General features: G+C 35.0%; 3 protein-coding genes across 3 annotated transcripts; all 3 read right to left on the bottom strand.

Annotated features, from left to right (window-relative positions):
- Positions 1-16,854: 16,854 nt before the first annotated feature.
- On the bottom strand, positions 16,855-17,586 carry LOC132171520 (uncharacterized). Its single transcript, XM_059582854.2, has one exon. The coding sequence runs from the start codon at positions 17,440-17,442 to the stop codon at positions 17,041-17,043; it is 402 nt and encodes a 133-aa protein (XP_059438837.1). The 5' UTR covers positions 17,443-17,586; the 3' UTR covers positions 16,855-17,040.
- A 4,692-nt stretch (positions 17,587-22,278) lies between these two features.
- LOC132169152 (histone H1-like) lies at positions 22,279-22,717 on the bottom strand. The gene is made up of 2 exons (XM_088513537.1): positions 22,652-22,717; positions 22,279-22,566 (listed from the first exon to the last, which is right to left on the bottom strand). Exons 1-2 carry the CDS (start codon positions 22,715-22,717, stop codon positions 22,279-22,281), a joined length of 354 nt encoding a protein of 117 aa, XP_088369663.1.
- Positions 22,718-25,159: 2,442 nt separating this feature from the next.
- Positions 25,160-26,013, bottom strand: LOC132169154 (uncharacterized). The gene has a single exon (XM_059580234.2). The coding sequence runs from the start codon at positions 25,872-25,874 to the stop codon at positions 25,383-25,385; it is 492 nt and encodes a 163-aa protein (XP_059436217.2). The 5' UTR covers positions 25,875-26,013; the 3' UTR covers positions 25,160-25,382.
- Between the last annotated feature and the right edge of the window lie 594 nt (positions 26,014-26,607).

A 26,607-nucleotide genomic window follows, 5' to 3' on the forward strand; every position in this document is an offset into this window, starting at 1 on the left:
TTTTTTTTTAAACTTGGTTCAGAAAAAATTCTTATAATTCTATCTATAAAACTAATATTTGTCATAAAAATTTATGATTCTTATATACAATTTAAAAAATGACTGATAAAATGTTTTATTAATACATGTAGTTTGCAGTTTGTACTAATATTGAATGGACCTTAAGAAAAAATTGGGGTAGCCAAATCACCTCCAAATGGCCCTGGGTAGTTTTGGCCATGCCCATTTTGCCAAACAAAAAGTGTGTTTTTGTTTGTTTGTTTAGTTTTTATTATTTGTTTTTAAATAATATTATGTGGCGTATGGAATATATGTAACATTGTGAGAGGCGTTAACGTGTCTCCCCGTTAAAAACATTGGACAAAAGATGGACAGAGCATCATCTCCGTTCTTCGGGTTACTATAAGTACGTACCTTGACGACACTTTTGAAACTGAAGAATTCATTTGATATTAGGCCATACAACATGTACTAAAAAAGTAATTAACATTTTTTAAAATGCTTGTGAGAAGAAAGAAATCTAAGTTAAATACATATGTGAATCTAATAAATTTTGTTGGAGAAAACTTTCTCCATTTGTTATAAGTGTTAATATGTGAATTGGGCTGTTTTTTTTTTTTTTTTTTTTGAAAGGGTAAAATAAACTTCATTACACAGAAATGTCATCAATTACAGAATCACAGACATACCAAGGGTACTCCTCTCTCCACAATCTCTCCTCACCCAAAGATAAAGCCAACTTAGCAAGTCGGTGGGCTGCCATATTTCCTGTACATTTCACATGACAAACACTCCATTGATGAGTACTTTGTAGAAGCAACTTCACATCATTAATCAAAGGACCATAACAACCCCATGTACATTCCTCCATACCCAAAGCTTGAACAATTTCCATAGAATCACCTTCCAGAATGACATCATAGAACTCCATAGACACACATAATTCAGCCATTTTCCAAGCTGCCAGTGCTTCTGCCGTTGTAGGATCGGTAATATACTGTCTTGACGCCACTTGTGTAGCAAGAATCAACCCATTATGATCACGGGCTATGATTCCTATCCCCATTTTTTCCCCGTCTTTGTCTACAGCCGCATCCCAATTAAACTTTACAACACCAACAGGAGGAGTATGCCACCTTTGCACTAATGGATTCGATTGCTGAGGACGTTGCACGCACCGCCCCTCCTCTGTTTTCATAAACAAGTCCACCTGTTCCTGAGCCAACTTATGCAGTGTTGAGGGGGATTGAAAATCACCACAAAAAATAACTTTTTTCCTTCGTAGCCAGAGGAGTCTTGCAATTACTGCCACCAACTGCATCCCATCTTCCTCCAGACGCCCATGTAACATTTCCAGCACATGGACAAACGAAACTTCAGTTGAAGAGCATTTTTGTATCAATTTTGTACATTCCGCCCAAACATCCACAGCAGCTGGACACGTCCACAATACATGCCCAATAGTTTCACCAAACAAACCACAAATTGGGCACATGGGATCAGATATAATACCTTTTTTATGAAGATTAACCATTGTCGGCAAAATATCATTACAAGCTTGCCAAAGAAAAGTCTTCACTACCATGGGTCCCTTAATTTGCCAAACCGCCTTCCATTGCTTTGATCTGATGATATTATCCGAACAGCTTCCTTTAATTGCCTCAGACATTTCTTTAGCCAAATGGTACGCACTCTTCACTGAAAAAACACCATTTTTCGTACCCACCCAAACCCTTCTATCATGTTGTCTCCCCAGGCAGATTGGAATACTACACACCAGGGCAGCTTCTTCCTTCCTGAAAACCTCCTTCACAAGTGGTATATTCCACCACCTTGTGTCTTCATCAATAAGAGTGCTTACCTTTGCATCATGTTCTAACACCCTCACAGTAGATTGTATGGAATATGTTGAAGGCACAGGAATCCAACGATCTTTCCAGATTTTAATAGAAGTTCCATCACCTACCCGCCACATCAACCCCTCTTCCAATAATGTTCTTGCATTCCATATTTCCATACACTCTGCCAAACAAAATAGGGTCTTTTTCCCAAACTGGATTCAAGAAAAGAAACTCCCGGATAATACTTTTCCTTGAGCACTCTTGCCACCATAGAATTTGGATTTTGAAGGAGACGCCACCCTTGTTTCGCCAAAAGTGCCATGTTAAAACATTCCAAATCTCTATACCCCATTCCACCCTTCTCCTTAGCCAAACCCAATTTCTCCCAACTCATCCATGCAATACGAGAGTTATTTTCTTTGTGCCCCCACCAAAACTTGGACATCATGGAATTAATATCCCTACAAAGAGTCTTGGGTAATTGAAAAACACTCATAGTATACGTCAGTATAGCCTGAATGACAGCTTTTAACAAGACTTTTTTGCCTGCTTGTGACAGAAATTTTTCTTTCCACTCATTGATGCGCTCCCAAATTCGACCCTTTAGGCTTTGAAAAGCTCCTACTCTTGATCTTCCAACTAGAGCCGGGAGACCAAGATACTTCTCATATCTTCTCGTAGAGCTAATTCCCGCAACTGATATAATATGTTCCTTAGCTTCCCTCTTTGTGTTTCGACTGAAGAAAATCGAAGTTTTGTTTCTATTAATTTTCTGCCCAGATGCCTTTTCATAAATCTCCAAAACATGTTGGATACGCAGCCACTCAAAAATATTTGCCTTGCAGAAAAGCAAGCTATCATCTGCAAAAAAAAATGTGATTAAGCCGCATCCCCCCTCGTGTAATAGGAAGACCTGTGATTTGCCTATCTGTTTCTGCTTTGTGAAGAAGCGAACTTAGCCCCTCCGCACACAGAATAAAGAAGTACGGCGACAGTGGATCCCCTTGTCGGATTCTCCTAGATGGAGTAATTTTCCCATAAGGCTTGCCATGAATCAATACCGAAAATGTCACTGTTCTGATACATGTCATCATTAAATTAACCCACCTATTTGCAAACCCCAACTTTCTCATTATCGCCTCTAGAAAGTCCCACTCGACTCTATCATATGCTTTGCTCATATCTAATTTCAGAGCCATAAAACCTTCCCTCCCTTTCATCCGACTATCCATGGTATGCATTGCCTCAAAAGCCACAATTATATTGTCTGTGATTAGTCTCCCAGGAATGAAAGCGCTTTGAGTGGGAGAAATTATAAGGTTTAACACTCTTTTCAAACGATTAACAAGAACCTTTGCTATCAGCTTATAAAGCACATTACACAAACTGATGGGTCTATAGTCGGTAACACTAGAAGGAGTTTTGATCTTAGGAATTAATGCAATATAAGTCGAATTAAGATCAGCATAAAAAATATCATAATTTAAGAAACCCAACACTGCCTGACATACCTCTATTTTCACTGTTGGCCATGAATTTTGATAGAAGCAAGCCGAGAAGCCATCCGGACCCGGGGATTTGAGTGGGTGCATTTGCTTTAGGGCTGTCTCCACCTCCACCATAGTAAAATCCCGTAACATACTTGCATTCATATCATTCGACACTCTAGGCTCCAAGTTAGCCAAGCACTCTTCCACCCCAGAATTCTTTCCAGCCATAAACAAAGCTTGGAAAAATTGTGTGAATGCCTCCCCAATTTCAAATTGTTTTTTCCACTCCTTGCCTTGTTCATCTTTTATTTTCACAATTCGATTAACTCTACGTCGATGGTTAGCCCAAGCATGAAAAAAAGAAGTATTACAATCACCCATTTGATACCAACTTTGCTTTGCACGCTGCTTCCATTTGATATCCTCTTGCTCAAGAAGAAAATCAATCTCCCTTTTAAGCGTTTGAATTGCTGCCAAATTTGCCTCACTCTCTTGCCGTTGTAATACCTCAAGTTGTTTTGTTTTTCTTTTGAAAACTCTCTCGGCATCACCATATTTCCTGGCACTCCACCGCACAAGCTGCGTCTGACACTGGGCAAGTTTTAGCCTTGCTGTTTGCATCCCAATTCCACCGTCAACTCCCATCTCCCATGCCTTCTTTATTACCTCCATACACTCTCCATCAGCCAGCCATTTTGCTTCAAATTTGAAGCTTTTATGATAATTGGGCTGGGCTATTTCAGCATCAAATATTTTTAAAAGCAGCGGCTTATGATCACTCGATCTTGCTGCTAGTACTTGAACTTCACGGTTGATATACATTTCACACCAAGCTCTATTCGCAACAGCCCGATCAAGCCTTTCTTTCATAAAGGTCCCATCCTTATGGCAATTAGTCCATGTAAATTTTGAGCCCTTGTATCCCATATCACTTAAACCACAGTCCTCTAGCACCATACGAAACTGTTCCATCTGAGATTCTCTACGGACAGCGCCACCCACCTTCTCTTCTTGCTCCACAATCTCATTGAAATCGCCAATGCATAACCAAGCCTTGGGGAGGAAAGACTTAAGATGATTAAGTAACGCCCACGATTCATGTCTCTTTGCACTTTCCGGATGGCCATAAAAACAAGTTAGTGTCCAATAATTATCACAGCCAGGAGAATGCACCACCGCATTGATATGTCGTCGTGTGAAGTTTTGAATCTCCAAACACCCTGCTTCCTTCCAGGATAACGCTACCCCACCACTTCTTCCTATAGGATCCACAGCAAATAAACCTTCAAATCCCAGCTTTGTTCGAACACCTTCCAACTTATGTTTTCTACTTTTTGTCTCCATAAAAAACAAAAGAGTGGGTCTCTTCTCCTTTACCATTTGGCAAAGATCACGAACTGCCCGAGGGTTCCCAAGCCCCCGACAGTTCCAACTAATAAGATTCATGGCTGTTGGCGAGGCTGAACCACAGCCGCCGCCAACTCTTCAGTTGTTTCATCAAGACTAACAACCATCTTCCTGGCTTTTTTAGCCACTTCCACAGTCTCCACCGTGTTAGCTTTCTCATTCACCGCCCTTTTACGCCTACTGGAAACCCCCACAGGGTGAAACGTCCCAGTCTGTTTATTACTACGGGCTTGCCTTTTCCAGCCTTTAACCCCAGAATTCCACTTCTCATAACCACACTGTCTTCATGAGCTAGTGCACTATTTATATTTTCAGTCCCTCGCTGCACTGTACAATCACTGAGCTGAGTTCCCTTTTCAATAGCCACAGAATTAAACACAAAATCCATCCTTGAAGTCTCCACATTCGTATTGGACCCACTAACTCTCTCTTTGGTTTTATCAACTATGCAAGTAGTAGAAACAAGCCCATAGACTTTGAAACCATTGGGCTCATTTTTACCATGTCAGCATCAGTATGGGGTAAGTCTCCCACTAACACTTCCTTTCCTTTAATAATCCTCCTGAAACCACAAACCTCATTATTGCCATGCAACGTGTTCTCCTCCTCCACACATTTGAGCACATGTAAATCTCCCACTATCACCTCCTTTCCTTTAGTGCCCCTCTCACAAGCATGTTCCTTATAACTGTCATACATCGTATTAGCCTTTTCCACACGGTTGATCCCAGAAATTTCGGTCCCAGAATCCCCCACGTAAGAAACTCCTCGCAGATTTTTTGAACTACTCTGCTCCTCATGATTTGAATTCCACTCATTTTCGGATCTAAACTTCCCAGGTGAATTGCCCCTCCTTAGACCACCGTCAGATGCTAAAACCTCCGCCGTGGGACTATACCAACCTCCCATGCCCCTCGTCCCTCCTTTTCTCTTCGTGGAATATCCGCCCGCAAACGAGGACCCCAGTGCTTCTCCCCATCATCACCATTGACTCTCTGTGATTTTCGAACCGGACAACCTTGCTTCTCATGGACTACTCGTCCACACTGAAAACAAAAGAGTGGCATCTTCTCATATTTAAAATTTAACCAGTGAGACTGTCCCCCAAAATTCAGAGCTCTGCCCCGCTTAAGTGGTTTTGATAAGTCGATAACAACTCGCATCCGAAGGCAGCGACCCCATCCAGCCCCATCCCCTGCAACATCCACATCTTCAATTTCACCCAAAGATGCTCCAATTTTAATCCCCACCCCTCTATTCATGCACAACAGAGGCATATCATGAACCTGAATCCAAACTGGTGAATGCCGAAATTGCATCTGTGAGGGTGGAGTTTTGCCGTCAAAATCATTAAGCACCAGAGCATGACGGTCGAAAGACCAAGGTCTCCCCTCCAGAACTCTCCTCTTATCATCTCTTCCAGCAAATTCAAACAACCAACAATTATCCTGCAACTCTTTGAAGATAACTTGCCCCACCGTGCGCCATATCCGAGATATAACTGATTTAAAAGCCTCCTTGTTAACTAATTTTTCGATCCACAACTTGCCCACCAAGCAGTTGGTGCCTTTTGCTCGTATTTCTTCAACATCACCTTTAGAAACTGTAATGCCAACCTTTTCCCCCTCCGTGAGAGAGATCTTATTGCACATCCGCTCCAATTCCTCTGCCATCCTCCACAGAACACTTCTTCCGTACAAACTCCTCAAAGACCGCCAAGCGGTGGGAGACTATTCCCTCAAAAACACAGGTCTCGCAGAGCAAAACCCAGTGAGGACAACTCCTAATGTGAATTGGGTTGTTAATTCCAATATTGAGTGATAATCACAATAATTATAATATAATATAGTATAATTGAACCTAAATCTATTGACTTAAAACTAAGTATCTTAAGTGGTATCCCCAGGAGAAGTATTGTATGAAAATTGTGGACATAGAGTTGTGTATGTCATGTGGATGCAAAACTCTCTAGTGTTTTGGTAGATAAACAATGGGTTTAAAGGCCTGCAAGATTAGAGATCTACTGAAATTCTTAAAAGAATTTCAATTTCTGAAATTTCAGATTTAGATTGTCCATTTTTTATCCAATGGTTATTGTTCTGCCACGTGTCCTACTATAATATTATTATTTTAGTAATGGGACACGTGGCAGAACAATAACCATTGGATAAAAAATGGACGACCTAAATCTGAAATTTCAGAAACTGAAATTCCTAAGGAATTTCAATAGATCCTGATCTGTGTCAATACAAAGTTTTCTTCCCTCTATCTAGATTGATGATTTTGATGAACGTTATCGGATGCCCTCTAAATCGGTCAAGTTTAATAAATCTGAAATTTGGGAGAATTAATATAAATTTGGGTTAAGAATTTATCAAATTGAGTGGTCCAAAACCCAAAAATTATATTAAAAAAAAAGTTGCTTGCCAAATCTTGAACTGATCAAAACGTACCAATGAATGATGAAAGAGTTAAAAGCCATTAAAAATAGGATTAGGAGCTTGTTCGACCAACGGCTTTGCATGTTACTCATGATGGTCTCCCAACTAATCCATTGACATTATTGTATTCATTGAATAAATCTTGTGTGTTAAGTACATTAATTGCAAAAGCAATAAATTAAAAATTAAAAAAAATACACTGACTGTTTCTTTCTCCTAATTTTTTTGTTACAAGTGACCCGGGGGTGGGATGATAATTAATTAATTGTGGATAATACTAATTAAACATTTCGTATTACTTCTAGAAGAATTAATGGTTGCAAATCTCTTTGATTACCACGAATAAATCATGTGCCTAATGGCTAATTAATGTACATGCACGATGGGGTTGGGGTTTTTAACTTCTTAATTATACGTGAATGCATCACGATCATCAAACTCTCATTAATTACTGCATCCCATAGGGAGGTAAAAGGATAAAGTTCGCTTTCAAATTCAATTAAGACGTGTTACGATCTTAACCCATTTTCAATGGTGAATTTTACTTAAGATTTGTATTATTTGGTATTAAAATCAAGCAACGCGCAGCGGCGGATTCAGGAATTTATCTTAATAGGGGCAGAAATAAGATAATAAAATATAATAAAGATGCGGCATACAGAATACGACTCACTATTCAGACATGAGAACTTTCATCACAGGCTTCACAAAACAGAATTGCAGCGTAGTAGCAACCAACAACAATGAACAAGCAAAAGGTAGCCTGGTAGGTAAAAAGTAGTGTAAAACACTATCTCCTTCTGTTTACTTTGATTTTTGGGCTGACATTTGGGCTGGGCTATGTTTTATAGAGGCTAAAAGTGTCAAAGATATGAAATTTCGGTTTATTTTATATATAGGAGCTAGTAGAAAATTTGGGCATAATTTTTTTTTAAAAAAAAAAAAATTAAGAAAAAATTTTTCCAGAGCTTGCCCACACCTTGTGTATCTGCCTCTGGCAACACGTGTTTGAATCTCCGCAAATGAGAATCACTCACACAAGCCTAATTAGTATTAATCCCCTTGTGAATCTACTAAAGTCCTAATAGGGCTGAGTCAGCCTACGGTTTTTGCCATCTAAGCCCCTCCTGAGTAATTCTCAGTAAATAAGTGCTACCATGGTAACGCTCAGGTAGAGTAGTCACAATTGTTCGTCATCTCCGGCCTTCATAAAAAACAAAAGAAAAAGAAAAAAGAATGGTCGAGTAATATATAAGCTCCATTAATTGGACAGGACTGTAATATGAAAAGTTATCCAACAAACAGAAGGGCATAAAATTTAGAATCGTTCTTTTCTTTGATTTTGGTCAAAATGATAAGGATTTGGTTATTGAATTGATCTTTTCTTAACGGCTATAATATTGCTCACCAAAAGCCAAAGAAATGGAGGGCCAGATAAATACATATTGACCTCAAGTCCACCCACCAACTGCGTGGACTTGAGCTTTAGAAAGTGCAGAAGTAAACGATCGAAGAGGAAAGAAGGTTAAGAAAGTGACCCAATTCCTCTGCTTTCTGCTTCCCATTTTTATCACATCAGAAAAAGACGCAGCTGATGATCATGACCAATTCCTTCTTAATCTTAGCCTGCAATATTTTATGACCGTTGCAAACTTTCTTATTATTAGTGAATATTAATAACAAGAAATTTAGACCCAAGCAAGCCATCTTAATTTGTTTAAATCTTCAGCCTACACGATTAGGAAAGATGACCGTTGCAAAGTGAATCAACCATGTTTATGCTCCTTTGCTTCGATCATAGATGGAGTGTTATTAAGCTTTGTTTGGTTGGTCAGAAAGAAAAATAAACAAAAAAGAAAGCTTTGTTTAGTTTAAAGTTCAAACGACTGAGTATGCCTCAGGTCATTGTCAATTGTCAATATTGATCATCGTATATGGAACTCACCAATTGTATTCTCGTCAAAACCTTAATCGACACGTTCACTTGACAAAACAAAAACAAAAAACAAAACAAAAAAGAAAAGAAAAAAAGTACGATTTCCACATTCGAAAGTGAGATGTAAATAATTAAAAGCGTAGTTGGTATTTAGTTTCCTTAGGTGCTAAGAAATATTGCATGATTAATGATTTCATGACATACAGAAGCACATTTGGCCTCTTTTAACATTTTCATTCCACCTTCAGGGGAGTCAATCTTATTATTAATTGTTGTTTCGGTTGAGTTATACAGGCGACGATTTTTTTTTTTTTGGATGAATGTATTCGATAACTAAAGAAAAAAAAAAAAAAACAAAGGCTAAGAAAAGAGGCCACAACATAGCAATTAACAACAAAATACACACGGAAAGCCAACAATGCTTGCCCTGGGCTGAGCACCGCCCCATATAGGTAGATTTGAACCTTATCCTAACCTCGTATTTGCCCTCCAACGGAAAGTAATTTTAGAAACCGTCTGCCTGTCCACGAACAAAATGGTTTCTTAAACGCTAACCATTAAGAGTCGGTGTCGGTGATGACGATGATGTTTGCATGAAGTGGCGAAGTTGAGAGAGAGTGAGAAACTACATGTTGTCAGTGTTTGCATGAAGCGGCGACTTTTAGAGAGTGAGAAGTTAAGAGAGAGATAAAAATGGTTTGCTATTCTTTACACTCATTTATCACATTTATTTTACATTATTTAGTGTTATGTGTTTTAAGTGGCTTCCTTTTTCAGCAACTTTAAAAAGAAAAGAAAAGAAAAAAAAAAAAAAAAAGGAAAACCATTTAACATGCACGCCACGTTAATCAGTGTAAAATATTTGTCAAGAGTAAAATTACTCGCTAATGATATGCTCAAAGTTGGGGGGAAAGACACTGCCCTCCAAGCTACATGCATGTAGTTCTGCCCCAAAGAGCCTCAAGTTTTTCTCTTTATAAATGATAAACCAAAGCTGCAAGCATCAATTTGACAATCTCTTAAAGGAGGGAGAAGAACTTTGTAGGAGCAGCAAACGGCATGAAGGAGCATTTCATTCCAACAAAAAGGATAGATTCAAGACAGATTACACTTAATAAAGAGGCTATGCCCATATATATAATATTGGCAGCAAAATTGTGACCTCGACATAAACTTAACACGAAATTAACGACTTATAGTTGAAGAATTTGATTCGTTTAATTAAATAAATCGAGTTAGAGTTTACTTATATAGTCTTATACTCTTTACTCCACATAATTCGAACTCGATATTTAATCTTGTAGTGCTAGGCGATCCAACATTAATTGACGGTTCTAATTGAACTCAGCAAGCATGAAGAATTAGGATCCTTTCCGGTTCTATTTTATTAATGTATATGTTGTTTGACTTTTTTGTGCTGAGGCAACACAGCACAATACATGAAACAAACAACGCTCTGGTGCCAGGCCTTGTTGAATGAATAGCAGCTAGCCCAACTCATACCCAATGCCCCAAGTTCTTCCCTCCTGCTCGTTGTGCAAAGAATAGCAGAAGCCCACTTGTTCTTATGGCTACCTTTTTGTTTTTCTGTTCACTTTCATCTGCCTGCTTGCTTAAAAAGTTACAAGACAAAACACCCCCCACGCCCCACACCCCCAAACCCCCCCACCCCCACCCCCACAAAAAAACAAAAAAAAAAAAAAAAAAAAAAAAAAAACCGAAAATAAAGCATTTCTTTATTATTTTTTAAATGCTAACTTAACTTAATATTGTATTTTTTAAATGGTGCAGATTGTCTATGTCCAATTTTTTTTTCTTCAATTGTAGGGATTGGTTAATTAATACTATGTATGAAAATACAGATTAGGGTGGTGTTGTAGCCATAATGTGGTTGCCCCACAATGGCGAGCAAAAGAAATAGCTACCCCCTGTGGTGGCCGTCGAACAAAGATTCGTTTGGCAAACTCTTTTGTCTTAGATACTGTAGCTGACATTGATTGATGTGGTATAAAATTTTGAATTTTTTGTATTGATAAGTAAAAAAGTTTTGTTTTGTAATGATTTTTTTTTATTTGAATAGTAATAAAAAGTGAATGATATGATATAAAAAGTGAAAAACAGTAATAATGTTTTGATATTGATTTTTAATTTTTTAGAAAAAAAAAAAAGGTGAATAGTTTTTTTTTTTAAAAAAGTTTGCCAAACGGACCCCAAATTTGGTAGCAGCATAGAGGCTGCAAGATCACCACCATGGTGGCTGCCGCCACCGTGGAGCAACACTTCTTTCTTTAAAAAATGTACACTTGTCAAAATTTTCCCATACAAACTTTTATTTGTCATCCTACATGCAACACCTTTTTTTAAAATGGTAAACCAAAGCTGCAAGTATCAATTTGAGAATCTCCTAAAGGAGGGAAGAACATTTGTTGGAGCAAACCACATGAAGGAGCATTTCATTCCAACAAAAGGATAGATTCAAGACAGATTACACTTCTTGGTGGCAAAATTGCGAATTGGACACAAACTTAACACGAAATTAGTGATTTATGGTAATTTATTATACTCTTGACTCTGCACAATTCAAGCTCAACATATGATATTTAGAGTTGACAATTTTTAATGCAACGAAAAAACCCAACACAAAATATGTAATTCATTTAATACTGTAGTGCTAGGCAATCCAACATTAATTGGCGGTTCTAATTGAACTCAGCAAGCAAAAAGAATTAAGATCCTCTCCGGTTCTATTTTATTTATGTATATGTTGTTTGACTTTTTTGTGTTGATGCAACACAACACAACAAATAAAACAAACATCAAACAATGCTCTGCTGCCAGGCCTTGATTGAATAGCAGCCCAACTCATACCCAATGCCTCAAGTTCTTCCCTCCTGCTCCCCAATCGTTGTGCAAAAAATAGCAGAAGCCCACTTGTTTTTATGGCTACCCTTTTGTTTTTTTTTGTTCACTTCTAGCCTAACAAAGGTCTGAACCAATCCCATCCCTCTACCATCTACATCCACTTTCATCAGCTTAGCTTGCTTAAAAGTTACAAGACAAAACACCCAAAAAATAAATAAAAAAAGAAGCCAACGAAAATAAAGCATTTATTTTTTTAAAATGCTATCTTAACTTAATATTGTATTTATTAAATGGTGCAGATTAACTATGTACAATTTTTTTTTTTTCTTCGGATGCGTTTGTGATTGCGATTTTGCAAAAATAATCTATGTTTTTAAAAGATATCGCAAACTATAAGGCGTTTGACACTCTGATTTAAAAAACACTTAATTAAAAATAGGAAAAAAATATGTTATTTCTATAAGCAGGCTAAAGGGTGCTTATTTGAACAAACACGAATTTAAACCAAAATCATAATTTTGCATAACAAATATTTGATAAAAAATGTATTTTTTTAACATGTTTTACTAAACGCCTTTCCAATTTTAAAAAGTAACGATTTCAAAAACGTAATTTTTAAAATCGCACTTATTGAAACCGCAATTCCAAACAGATCCTTAAGTGTAGGGAATTGTTAATACTACGTATGAAAAAACAGCTTTAAAAAAAAAAAAAAAAAATTATAAATTATAAAAATTAAATTTTTTTTTTTTTAAAAAAAAAAAAATTAGGTTGGTGCTGTTGCCATAATGTGGTGGCCCACAATAGCGAGCCGAAAGATATGGCTACCCTACGGTGGTGGCTGCCGAACAGATTTGGCAACAGCATATGGGTGGTGTTTGTTAAACAACACCAAACAGTAAACACCACCACATTATTCATCTCATTTTTCCAAAAAAATTAGCATCAAAATATTCTTACTTTTTATATCACATCATTCACTTTTTATTACCATTTAAATAAAAAAATCATTACAAAATAAAATTTTTCACTTTCAATACAATTTTTTTTACTTTTCTATACTAATCATTATTATTATTATTATTTTAATGTAAACAGTACAGTAAAAAAGACCTTGTTGTTTAACAAACAAGGCCGGCCGGGCTGCTAGATCACCACCATGGCAGCTGCTGGCCCCACCATGGAGCGACACCCTTTTATTTATTTATTTATTTTGTAAAAAATATATTGTCAATGTTTGAGTTTTTTAATGTAACCTCCAGCAAATCAATTCTTAATTAATTTGTTTCTCACAATTTTATCAAACCAACCTTTATTTATTTATTTATTTATTTTTTAATATAGTTCACCGGTTGAGGTTAAGGAATACGACACGCAGCCGAGCCCTACAAACTGATGGGGTTGGAGAATAGCAAATGGGCCTTGACTCAGACTAAATGATTATTATATTAATTAACTACTAATATTTTCCAAGGTTTAACAAAACGAACTTAATCCTAATTATCTCATGGACAAAACGACAACTGGAGATTGTTTCTCAGTGAAATATGAACAACATTTCCTAATCTCTTGAGTTTCTTAATGATCCTGAGCTTTTCAAGAAGATGACTGTAAAATTAAGGACATTAAACCTCCAACATGTCTTAATAAACAAAAACTTAATCATCCACCCACTGTCCTCTTACGTCTCATGGCATGTTCTGTCTATTGTCTCACTTCGTTAATATCACTAGTTTTTCAATGATTAGGATGTCATCAGGCCCTGTCAACGCCTCCAACATGACGTTAATATCACTAGTTTTTAAATAAATAAACATTTCCATCAATTTTTTTTTTCTTAAAATTATTATTTTATAATTTTTTCAGACATTCAAAAGACAGAAACTTGAGAAATAGGGAGTCTTGTTTTTTTTTTCTTTGTTTATTATGTTATTCTTTTATTATCTTTTCCGGGCATTATAAAGACAGAAACCTAGTTTTTTTTTTGGATTCCTTTCCAAAAATAAGAAAAATAAAAACAATAAAGAAAACATCTTGCTTAATTTCTCTCAAACTAATGTTTCTTTGAAAAAGGCAAACATATAATTTTCTTATCTGTTTTTACTTTCCAAATTTCTTTTGAAAATAGAAAAATTGTACAAAAGAATTCCCATATTATAACTGATCATTAACATTCTAAGATGAGCGAACATATATTTTAAATATGAAAGCAAATTAAATTGATCACACAATGTTTAATATGCAAAACATAATCAACAAACAACATAAAATATGATAATAAAGTAAGAAAATTATGAAGATAAGATATTTAGAAAGGGGAATGCCAAACCATTTTTACAAACAAAATAATTGGATCCTTATGTAGTCAAACGACCAAAAAATAAAAAGCATATGAAAGATTATGTAAGAAAACTATATAATTGTAGTTAGCTCATATTATGGAAAATAAAGATTCTACTGACCCAATCGAATTCTAAACAAGCTCATGTCAAGAGCTTTAGCAAAACTCTCTCTCTATTATTTATTTATTTTTTTTTTTTTTGTCTAAAAAAAGTCAAAAGCGCTTTTTTTTACATTACCAAACATCTTTCTTCACTTTTCTTTTACAAAAAATCAAAACTCATTTCAATCCATTATATGAGATTGTCATTTAGAAAAGGAGCGGGTTTGTTTAATAAAACTTTTTATAAAAAGTGAGTCGTTTTGAGTATTTGATGATTAAAATTGTTTATTATATACTTTTATTTTTTGCTAAAGAGTAAAAAAAAAAAAAAAAAAAAAAAAACATGTAAAAGATATTGTTAGGGATGACAATCATGGGTTTGTACCTCTCAATTTTAATCATCTCCATCCATTTCCCATCCTCACTTTATAGTGAGTGGGATTACCTTTTCCTTCCAAATGGGAGAAAAGATAATCATTGCTGATGAAGAAAATTGTTTGATTGCATAATGATATTGATCCAATTCTTTGGCAACAAAATTCCTTCTTTTTTTTTCTTTTTTTTTTAAAAATTTTTTTAATTTTTAATTAAAGGCAGCGTCCTACTAATTGAGTACGTGTAAAGGATATTTGAAGTATAGAGCAATGCTATAAGTTTTCTTAGAATCCTCCTATAGTCATCCCAAATGTGATGTGACTTTTAAAATTACCGTTGAATTTGAGATGTGATTTATTAACTTTTGATCTATTAGTGATTTTAAAAGTTACATCACATTTTGGATGACTCTAGGAAGATTATAGCATTACTCTGAAGTATATTATGTTGGAAAGCAATAGTTGAGAAATGAAAATTATACTGAAAGGATAAAAAATTTAACCTGCTTTTTTAAAGACAGAAATTTCCTTCAACTCTGGAGGAAATAGCAGTTACAGACATTTTGCACTATTTTATATGGGTTGGAGGAACCAGACCGGTTTAAAGAAAATTTATGTCTTTTTTTAATAAGATTAATATAAAAATGCTCAAGTATTTTAAAAATATGTATGCATGTGTTTGACCAGCGGAAAAGAGGGAATGCAATAGATCACCAAAATCATATCCCAATGAAATCTGGCATTTCCATTGGACAATACTCCTTGAAATCTGGTAAACACATTCAATAAGGATTCCCAATCTTAAGATGACTCACTTCCCACGACTACCACAAATTCCAGCCAGATTTCAATTGGGTTACAGCTCACAAGCCAAAATCCAATTGGGTGAATTCACCTTATCCACTTCTTAAAAGGTTTAAAAAAAAATTAAAAAAAAAACTTTAATAATTTTGTTTTCCTAATAAGATTCATCTGTCCGAACAAGTTTTAGACCGCTTACAGTATTTTTTTTTTGAGAAAGACGGCTTACAGTATTCCTATTGAACTATTAACAGAAAAATTGAAGAGAAAAACTCTTCTTTTTTTTTTTCTTTTTTTTTTTTTTCTAATTTGAAGAGTCGCTTTTAAAATGAATCGAACACCAAACTCTCTACATTTTTTTTACTATATTTATTTTTTTTTCTTAATTATTGGAAGATTAATGAATACATAAACTTAAAAAATTAAATAGTTTTCACTTTTTTGGATCTTGATATTTATAGTCTTTTTAATCAAAGTTAAATTTAAAATAAAATAGAAAAATAGTTAAACTGCGGTTTTTGTGAAGTTTTTTTAAATTGTTTTGAAAAAGGGAATATATGGCCATGATTATTACCAGTCATTTCTTGTTCCCCCACCTTAACTAAAATTATTACCAGTCATTGCTTGTTCCCCCACCTTAACTAAAATTATACTCTTTGTGTTTTGTTTTTTTTTTTTTGGGTCTTTTCTTTTTTTGGATGAATTAATAACAAATGTCTTTAAGATGGAGTCAAATCAAAGTGACTTGCACCCATGATCATATATTCCTCTATTATATAATGTATTTATTGGTCCCAAGTGCCAAAAAAAATCAATTACACATGATTAGAAGTCAATTTATTAGTCCTAAAACTTTTATTATAAGTTTTTATATAAGATTATATGGTAGTCTATTATCTAGCTGACTTTTAACGCCTCAACCGCTAACTTAATTATTTCGATAAATATTTTCCTAAATTTAATTATGGACTATATTTGACATAAAATAACAAAATTAGGACATTTTTTTAGTTCATTTGAACTAGATAATATTGGTTAGAAGAAATATTATTTACTTATCAAAAAGTGAAAGGACAAAAATACCCTTTAAATATAACTAATTATTACTAAAAAGCGTTCAAGTTCCAACTAATTATTATTAGTAAGAAGTCAGATAATATTTCAGATTTAGCATTTTTACAACGGATTATCACTTATCAGTTATTGTTACAACTTACAATGACAAGAACATCATTAAAAATAAAAATAGCAACAAAAAAAAATAAAGTGGAAAATAAATTTTCTTAATTTTTATGTTGAATTACCGAGATCAATTTGCATGATTTGCTGCACTTAATCAAATCTGTGCTGATGCAAAACAATACCCGTAATTAATTTAAATTACCGTCTGGTTATTCATCCAAACAAAAGACAAAAGAGAAAGTACCGTTCTGAGCCAAGTTCTGCTACATCGCGATGCCCTGCGGCATCACGACACTCTTGTAGATCTGAACGATCACCTTCTCATCGTACTCCTTAGATGGGGCCCTCGCGAACCCACCAATCGCATCGCACGTGGCCCCACCGTATCCTCCGGCGACTCCGGCAGTGAACGCCCGGGAGTTAGCCAATCGCAGCATCATGTTGACGTACCAGTCTCGAAGCCACCGCAAGAGCTTCTTGGGCGAAGACGCTCTCAGGCGCCGAAGCTTCGGCGCGGTCTTGATCCGCCAGAACCGCCTCCGACGAGTCGAGCCCAGCTCCACCCTCGCCCTTCGCCTCCGACCCGACCCATTGAGCTTCTCGTAGTCTCTCCTCCTCCAGTACCCTCTCAGCCCCTTGTACATGCTCGCCGATACACCTTCCATTCTTGTTCTCCCTTGCCTTCTCTCTAGCTCGCTCAAGTGAGAGAAAGAGAGGTGGGTGAGGCATGAAGATATGCATTCATATATATATATATATATATCAAATTCGGCCAATAAGTAATATGTGCGGATAATTAGTAGGAAAGGAGGGGGTGGTGATCATAAATGAGAGATGGTACTACGTACCTGCATTTCTCACGGATGCCGTTGTTCTTATTTAATGAGGCCGGACATGACACGTGCCAGACACCAAGAACCAATGGTATTTTTTTTTTTTTTTTTTAATTTTAATTTCACTAGGATATTGAACTATTAGAGAAGATCCTCAAATTTTAATTTTTTTTTTTAATTTTACTCTTTCAACTTTTAATTTAATGCAATTTATCACATTTCGTCAAGTTTTGCCATTAACCCTAAACAGAAATGATTAAAAAGATCAAATTATCCTTGAATTTTATTTATTTTTTTTTTAAAAAAAAGACCAAACCCATTGACCCTTTTTTTTTAATAACTTTTTTTTAAAAAATAAATAAATATGAAATTAAGAGTAAATTTAGAATTTTATAAAAGTTTAAGGAGTATAAAGACTATTTTATCACTTTTAACGTTTAAAAATTGACGAAGGGAGTACATTACATCAAATTGAAAGTTTGAATGGTAAAATTAAGAAGTTTTAAAATTTGAGAAAGTCTTTTTAAATTGAGTAATAATTTAGGGATTCTTTGTGAAATGTTTTCTAACTATTATTATAAATCTTATATATTTATAATTAGATGCAACAAAATAAAATTTTAACCGTTTTCAACTAAAATAGAGAGGACTTTGGATGCATATAACTATAAGCGTGAATTGGAAGAGATGAGAGGAAAAAATAGGTAGTTGGATCACTACTACTTGCTGGCCAGTATTCATGAATCATTGATTGAAGTAATGTTATATTTTACGCTTATTTTTATTGATTGACGTAATCTGTAGTTTTTTTTTTTTTATGTTAGTTACTTAAAAAAATATAAAATAAATTATTTAAAACACATCACATCAATTAATTTTATATTACTCTAAAACTAACTAGAATTATATAATAAAATAAATGTTAATACCCTATCATTCTAGATAATCACAATATGATGATGATGATGATCTCATCCATCGGCAAAGCCTCAAGTTTCAGGCCCTTTGCGGTATCCAAAAGCTATGGTGTCTCGATGACCACACAATAACATGTCTCTTTGACTTTTTGTAAAGCTCTGTTTTTGCCAAACTTTTCAAAAGTAGTTTTCGCTCATTAAATGGTTTTTTTTTTTTTTCTTTTTTGTTATTTTTTTATTTAAGAAAAAAATTTGATTGTTCAATCTAATTTTTAGATGTAATCGTCACTGCTTTCTTCAAAAAACCTGCCGAATGCCATTTTTTGGTTTTGAATTCAATTTATTTTTGAGTTTTTTTTAGTGTGGATATCAAAGAAAAAAAGAATTGAGATTATGTTTGAGTGGTAATCAATAAAATTAAGTAAAAATTATAAAAATACATATAATTAAAAAAATTATTAAAATATTAAAAAAAATTATTTTTTATTTTTTATTTTTTAAAAAAATGGGCAATTTTGAACCACCCCTAGGGGTGGCCAAACTACCACCAAGGGGTGGATCATCGATCCACCCCTAAGTGTCGATGATCCACCCCTAAGTGTCTAAAGACGGTTGAGTCACCACCAGAGCCACCCCTGAAACTAATGGGGGTGGTCAAGCCACCCCCAACAGCGATTTAGCTATCCCAAAAACTGTTTGGGGGTGGTTGAGCCACCCCAATGGTTACTTGGACATGGTTGATCCACCCGTAGTACGTGGATTGACCACCTCCAAAACTAATGGAGGTAGTTTGGCCACCCCTAGCCATTTCTTGTCACCTTCAAATTAGACGGGGTGGAGGATGGCTCGGCTACCCCCCATTAACTTCGGCCTTTGGGGGAGGCCGATCCTCCCCTAGGAGGTGGATCGGTCACCCTTAGATTCTTAAGGGTGGTCCAGCCACCACCTGAGATGTTTCGATCATCCTAAATTTATTTATTTTCAATCTTTATTAATTGGGTTGAAAACTTTTGAGTTAAAGTTGAAATTTTTTTAGTTGAGTTGAGTTTAGAAAATTGCCAAACATGAATTTAGAAAAAATTTGAGTTTGAGTTGAAAAATCTTGCTTCCCAAACAAGGCAAATACATGTACGTCTGTTGTTTTAACTGCGAAGACTATTAATATATTTGATAGCAACGATAAAACTTGTTTAAGATAAACCCGCCAATACGTCCTATAATTAGTTTGGCATGATGTGAATTGATGAGATGGGTTTTCTATAATTGAAAAGGTTGATTTTGAAGTAGTGGTTTTTGGCTTGTGTTTGAGCATCTTTATGATTTTTATTATTTGTTGATGCATCTTTATCCACTATAACAAGAAGTCATAAGTGTAGTGGCCCAATTGAAGCCTAACAATAATTTATACTTTTCGTGTCTTGGTAAAGGAATTGTTGCTGTCTACGTGCCATGTGCAAATAATTAAGAACATTATTGGGGGTGATGATTAAACAAAACAGAAAAAAAAAAAATAATAAATGATGTACTACCAAACTAGGAATAATAAAATTGTGCTGTCATTGATCAATGGAGCAAGTCAAAGCATCTCATCAATCCTAACAATCTTTGAATCACAATTTGTAAAATATTTAATTGTATATTAAATGGATTAATTGTGACTGCTAATTGATGTATTTGTATTTTTTTTTCCTTATGTCGGTGCTTTTTTTTTTTTTAATTTATTTTTTATTTCCCTGCATCACACACAAGGATGCTGACATAAGATGGTGCGTGGCCAAAGATGCTAGGGGAGATATATATTGGAATAAATCTGATTTTGCATTAGATTAATGATACGGTACGTTTCTCCTTATGTTTTTTATTATTATTATTATTATTATTTTACATGAATTTTGTTTTAAGGAAAAAAAAAATTACTCCATTGGCCCCTCATATATATATATATATACTTTTAGAAAATAATATATATAAAAGAAAACACTAAGAAAAATCGTAGTATTTTTCTTTATATAATGTGACTGAATTTCTTATTGTAAGAGCATTTAATCTACTTGTCTAAAATTTATTTAAATTTTAGTTAATAGGTGGGAGACATTTATATATAATGCAAACTTTATTGGATTCCATTGTCACCCAATGAAAAGACAAGGCACATGGCAAAACCATTGACGTAATATCAGATATTTTTCTTAAAGTTTGGGGATGGAAAATCATATGAAGAAGACTTTGACAATTCCAAACCAATTGACGGGTTGTTTTCAAATTTCATTTATTCTGCGTAGTCTCTTTCGGCTCTAACTAAAATCTCCCACTTCAGTTAAATACCGGCCATCACACTCTTGACTTTCAATTAATCCTCTAGCTAATTATTCTGTAATCTTTGAGTCTTTTCTGTGGAGCAAATACATGCATGCTTCAAGCTGATAACAACCAATTAAGAATCTCTTTCATCAAAACGACAAAGAGGAGAAATGGGACCTGTGAAATAGAAGGAAAGCCAATTGGACAATATCATGGACCTCAATATTGGACTAGGAAAAAGATGGTTACGTACGGCGGCTACAAAATTATCCAAAACACTAATATATAAATACATATATAAGCATGGATTTAGCTCCCGTGTAATCAGGTTGTCATATTATATTACAATTGGCAGCCTTATTTGAGAAGCAGTTTGGGCGGGTGTTCGGCCAATTCAGTCCTTGATCACTTGCTTAGATGGCTCGAATAGGCGGAGTTCGAGCAGACTCTTATATTGCAATAGGATAGCTTCATTGCACAAGATCTTAATCCATTAAGCATTATATATGCTTGAGCAAATGTAAGGGCATATTTGATATGCAAAATATCTATTCCCATGAAAATAATTATTCCCTTACAAAGAGGATAAATTTTCCTCTAAAAAAAATGAGAGGAAAATGCTTTTCAAAATTTTTTTTTTTTTGGCAACCCTATTCTATTTTTTATTTTTATTTTAAAAAAAAAACACAAAACTTTTTATGTGTGGCTGACCACTCCTTGGCAAAACCACGGGAGTGGTGCGATCCCCTCCCTGCCTCTCAATGCTATTAGAGGTGGCCGTAACCACTGCTGTGGTGGTTCTACAACCCAAGAGTGTTTTTCATTTTATGTTTACTTTTTTAAATACATAGTGTATATTTTAGCAATTTTGATTATATTCTAGTGAAAGAATAAGTATTATCACAAAACTAATGAATATGAATGATGATTGTGTTTAAACTCCTTGGATTCCCAATAATAGCAATTTAATTCCTAAAACGTACCATAAATTAATATTCAAATCCACCAAACCAACCATCCGTTATAGTATGAATATCTCTTCCAAGGAAGAGGAATTTCCCCAAGACCTTCCCAATCGCCACACAAAAGGAATCAACAACTTTAGGTGTGAACTTTAACTAAACATAAATTCCTCTGAGGTGGGCTTGAGATTTGCATTTATTTCTTAATTTCCCAATTAAAAAAAAAAAAAACAACTCCAAATAGACACCACACCACAACACAACCCTATCCAATTTCAAGTAAAATAAAGAGAATTCATTTCATAAGCAAGATTAAATTTTTTTTATATATATATATATATGTTGCTGATCAATATATTCTAATAACACATATATATTTTTTTCTTATCTAATAAACAACAACATTAAATACACATAAAAAAGCAACAATTAATATTAAATAGAACAACATTGTCAACCTTAATTAACATTAAATCACTTCCTACTTCCTAGCCGGCCTTCTTACTCTTCACGGGCTTCTCTGCAATCTTCTTGGCCTTCTTCGTTTTGTGGGTCAGTTTGAGGCCCAACTTGGGGTTGTTGGCGGAGGAGAGCTTGAAGGAGTTGTTGACTTTGAAAAGCCTCTCGGACTTGACAAACTTGTTCAACTGCACCGACAGGGATTTCTTGAATTTTGATGGCAATACTTTCTTGTGCTTCTCCTCTATCGACTTCGCTATCGCTTGCTGGCTCGACCCTTTCCGCTCCTTCAGCGTCAATATGGCCTCCCTTATCATCTGCCAAAAACAATAAAAATAATAATTGTGCAGAAAATGGAAAAATGATGGTTTAGAAAGGGGAAAAATGGGAAAATTGGAGGACCTCAAAATAAGGAGGATGACGGGTTTTGTTCTTGTTTGCAACAGCAACGGTTAATGCTTTTGCCATTTCTGATGAGAGACTCTGGCAGGGGAGAGTTGCGTCGGAGAGAGGGAGAATGAGTACTGTGATGTGTTAATTAATTAAGAGAGGGATTTTGATGGTTAATCCTTACTTAATTATATGAGGTAATTGAATTTCGGCGGTTAATTGATTGCTGCGTTTAATGCGGTGGACGTGGGTCGTTTTGAGTCCCCGAGTCTTACATTTGGAGATGGATAAGACAAACAACGGTTTATTATTGAAACGCCTGGGAGTCTGTGACGTATGAAAATTCGACAGTTTTCACATAGAAGCTTCTTTTTAAAAAAAAAAAAAAAAGAAAAGAAAAAGCGTGAATAAAACTTGAAAGTAAGGCTTTTTAAAATTGGTTATTGTGGTTGACCTAAATTACAAATTACTTCATATGGTATAAAAAATAATTTATAAGTTTTTGTAGTTGGCCTAAATTATAAATTATTCATTGTGGTATAAATTACTCTCTAAAATCAATTTTCGTTAAGTAACTTTAATAAAATCTGTCAATTTACCACGTTATACCCAATAAAAACATAACACGTGTTATTATTAATTTCTGACTTCCAAAATTGACAATTAGGATTCTTCATATCATTTTACAACGCTAGCTAAGATTACACATCAGCCATCACTCCACGTCATACGGCTACAGTAAACTAACCCAATCTCTTATATTCCAAAAATTTTACTACGTGCGTAACCCCCCCTCGTCTTTATCTTCATCAGCCGCTTCACAAAATGCGACTGTCAAATTCTTGCAAAATGTTCTCAAATTGTGACGAAGAAGATGAAAATGAGGGAGGCTTATGCCATGCACATAGACAAATTTTGGGGATAAAAGAGACTATGTTAATTTATTATAGTAGTACGACGTGACAAAATAATCGATTCTGTTAAGTTACTTAACAAAAATTGATTCTAGGGAGTAAACTGTTATTTTGGTATACCGTGAGGACTTATAAATTATTTTTTATACCACATGGAGTAATTTATAATTTAGATTAACTACATAAACATATAAATTATTTGTTATACCACAATAAGTAATTTGTAATTTAGGCCAACCACATAAACCAATTTTGCATTTATCCCTTAAGTATATATAACAACCTTGCACCCGTTGTTTTATTAAAATTTCTTTTTCCATATTTAACTATTTAAATCTCATGCATTTTAACTACGAGGGAGAATACATTTTAAGGAAAATGTTTGACGTATAATAAATATGAAAATAACACCATATCTCACTTTTACCTTATTGGATTAATGTGACAGTTTCTCTTAGTCATTGAATCAACCAATATTAAAAGTAATTCTAAATTTTAAAAGAGGAGTGTTACACATCCCAAATTTTTCTCTTAACAATTATTTTTCAAATGATGTATCGTCATCTCATGAGATTTATTATTTTAAAAAGTGTGTCACCAACTCATGAGATGGTAACACGTCATTTGAAAATAAAATTTGAGATATGTAGTATTTCTCAATTCTAAATATTCAACTTTCATCACATTTTTATAACACAGGACTAATGTGACTATATATGCTCATCAACTTTTTATTTTTTTAATAAATATCGAATTAAAAAATCATGAACATTGCAACGTTAGAATAGAATTGAGTGAAATGAGAGATGATTATAAAACAGTACTAAAAAAAAAAAAAAAAAAAGAGTTGAGTATCAAGTATCAAGAGAGTGTCCCTCGTGAAGTAGTTTAGTGATTAGACAAAAGTCACGAAAGTGAATGTTGTCCTCCTGCAGTTGGCAGTCAAATTGAAACTGAAGGACCAATAATAATAATAATAATAATTACAGAAGAGCCAAATCCACTAACTTTTGACCTTTGGTGGTGGCCCGCCACCTCCAATTTACAACCCCACCACCACGAGCCCCATTCTCTTCTTTCTGTCTCCTTCTCCATTCATCTCCATACGTTATATCATCATTTTATCTTCTTCATTATAACTTCCAGTACACATTATATATATATTCCACTGACATGTGCAGCAGCATCTAGATTCTAAACCTTGAAACCCTATCTTCAACCAACCAAAAAAAGTGATGGCCATGATCCTTAGTGGACTCCAGGTGCGTAGAATCTCTGCGCCACCTTGCTTTTCTGTTAGACAACCTTCCATTTTTCCTCTTATATAAAGAAATTATATTAATCTCCCCATATTCGTCCCTATATTATGAAATGAAGAAAACAATTAACTTTCAAATATGTTAATTGCGTTATAATAAGGTTAGTTTCCAGCTGTCTTTAGAGTGATAGTGCCACCTTTTATTTGTTAAGTTTGCAACTTGCGGGATGATTTTGAAAAGAAATCTTATTCCAAGAAGGAAAATTAATAAACTTGAAAATGGAAAATAAGAAATGATTAACGATCGAGCATATAATAATAATAAGAATTACAAATTGCTTTATTTTTTTTTCAACCTTAACAACATAATAAGAGTACAAGACACTACTACACACACAAAACATGTGAGAGATCGATAATTCTTCGACCAACAACCTTTATTTCTTCTTCCTTTTCTCCACCAATTACTACACGTACAGTTCTGTCCACAACAGTTTTCTAATTCTAGAGATAGCAAGCAACTGACACAGAGAGAAAGAGCCACTACTTAATGCAATGCATACAAATTAATCTAGAAGAAGCAGAGAAAAGTAATAATGAAGAGTACAATGGAGGAAACAAATGGCTGCTGCATTTTCAAATGGACAGAGTTAGAATGAGTGGCGGTGCCCGGTGGAGCGTAATAATAGTAAGGAAAATAAGGAACAATCTGGTTTGGCGGCGCCAGCGGGAACGGTTGTGTTCCTGAATTGGGCGGCGAAGGCGACCCTGATGATGGCGGCGAGTCGGAGTAGCAATCGTTAGCACATGGGGGCTTGGGTGGCGGTGGGCATTCTGGCAACGACGGCGGCGGTGGGGGCAAAACCACTGGTGGTGGTGGGGGAGGGGGAAGAACCACCACCGGCGGAGGCGATGCCGGCACAGGACATGGGTTTTCACACTCACTGCACATTGTGCATGATATTTGGTCTTTGGACATGACTGTTGTTGTTGTATTTGTAGTTGATGTGGCTGCTGAGGAGATTAAGAGGAGAAGGAGAGTGGAGATTAATGAAAGCAACATTTTGGAGGGGGGTTTGGAGTCAAATTTGAGAGAGCAGATCGAGGGAGAAAGAGTAAGGAGGAGGGAAGAGATATAAATGAAGACAATGGTGATATGGGGTACGTTGAGAGAGGGAAAGGGAGGAGGAGGAGATAGGGATCTATGGATGCATGTGTATTGGTGACCGCACCATTTGTCGGTGTTTTATCTTCTGTCAGTTCTGTGGTACCCACCATCCCAGGAAGAAACAAAATGAGCAAAATAATTATTAGTTCGTAGAAATAAAAGGAATAATAATAATAACATTGCTTGCATATATGCTCTAATTTCATCCACATTTTTGTATGATTTTTCACTGCTACAGAACAAGAGTTCGAATTGAATAGTGGTTGATCGATCAAGTTCTTGGACCATACAATTGCCTGCCTCCCTGAAAAATGAATGCAGTGCCCACAAACCCTCCTTTTTCTCAAAAAGTTAACGTGTAAATCAACAGTTTCATGCTAATCAAGCATATATGATTGTGACATCTAGGAAATAATTAAAAACAAAAACAAAACAAAACAGTAATAGTAAAATAAAAACAGACAGTTTTTTTATTAAAAAAAAAAAAAAACTGAATAGGAGAAAATTCATTCCATAGTGTTTGAGACTAACATGATGTATTAAAAATGTTTGACTCTAAGAAATTTCTTCAAAAAAAAAAAGGTTTTGACTCTAAGGATACATGCCCGTTTAATAGACTAAATTTAAC

This window comes from Corylus avellana, chromosome 1, assembly GCF_965113065.1.
Source record: "Corylus avellana chromosome 1, dhCorAvel1.hap1.2, whole genome shotgun sequence".
In the NCBI taxonomy this organism is placed as follows: Eukaryota; Viridiplantae; Streptophyta; class Magnoliopsida; order Fagales; family Betulaceae; genus Corylus; species Corylus avellana.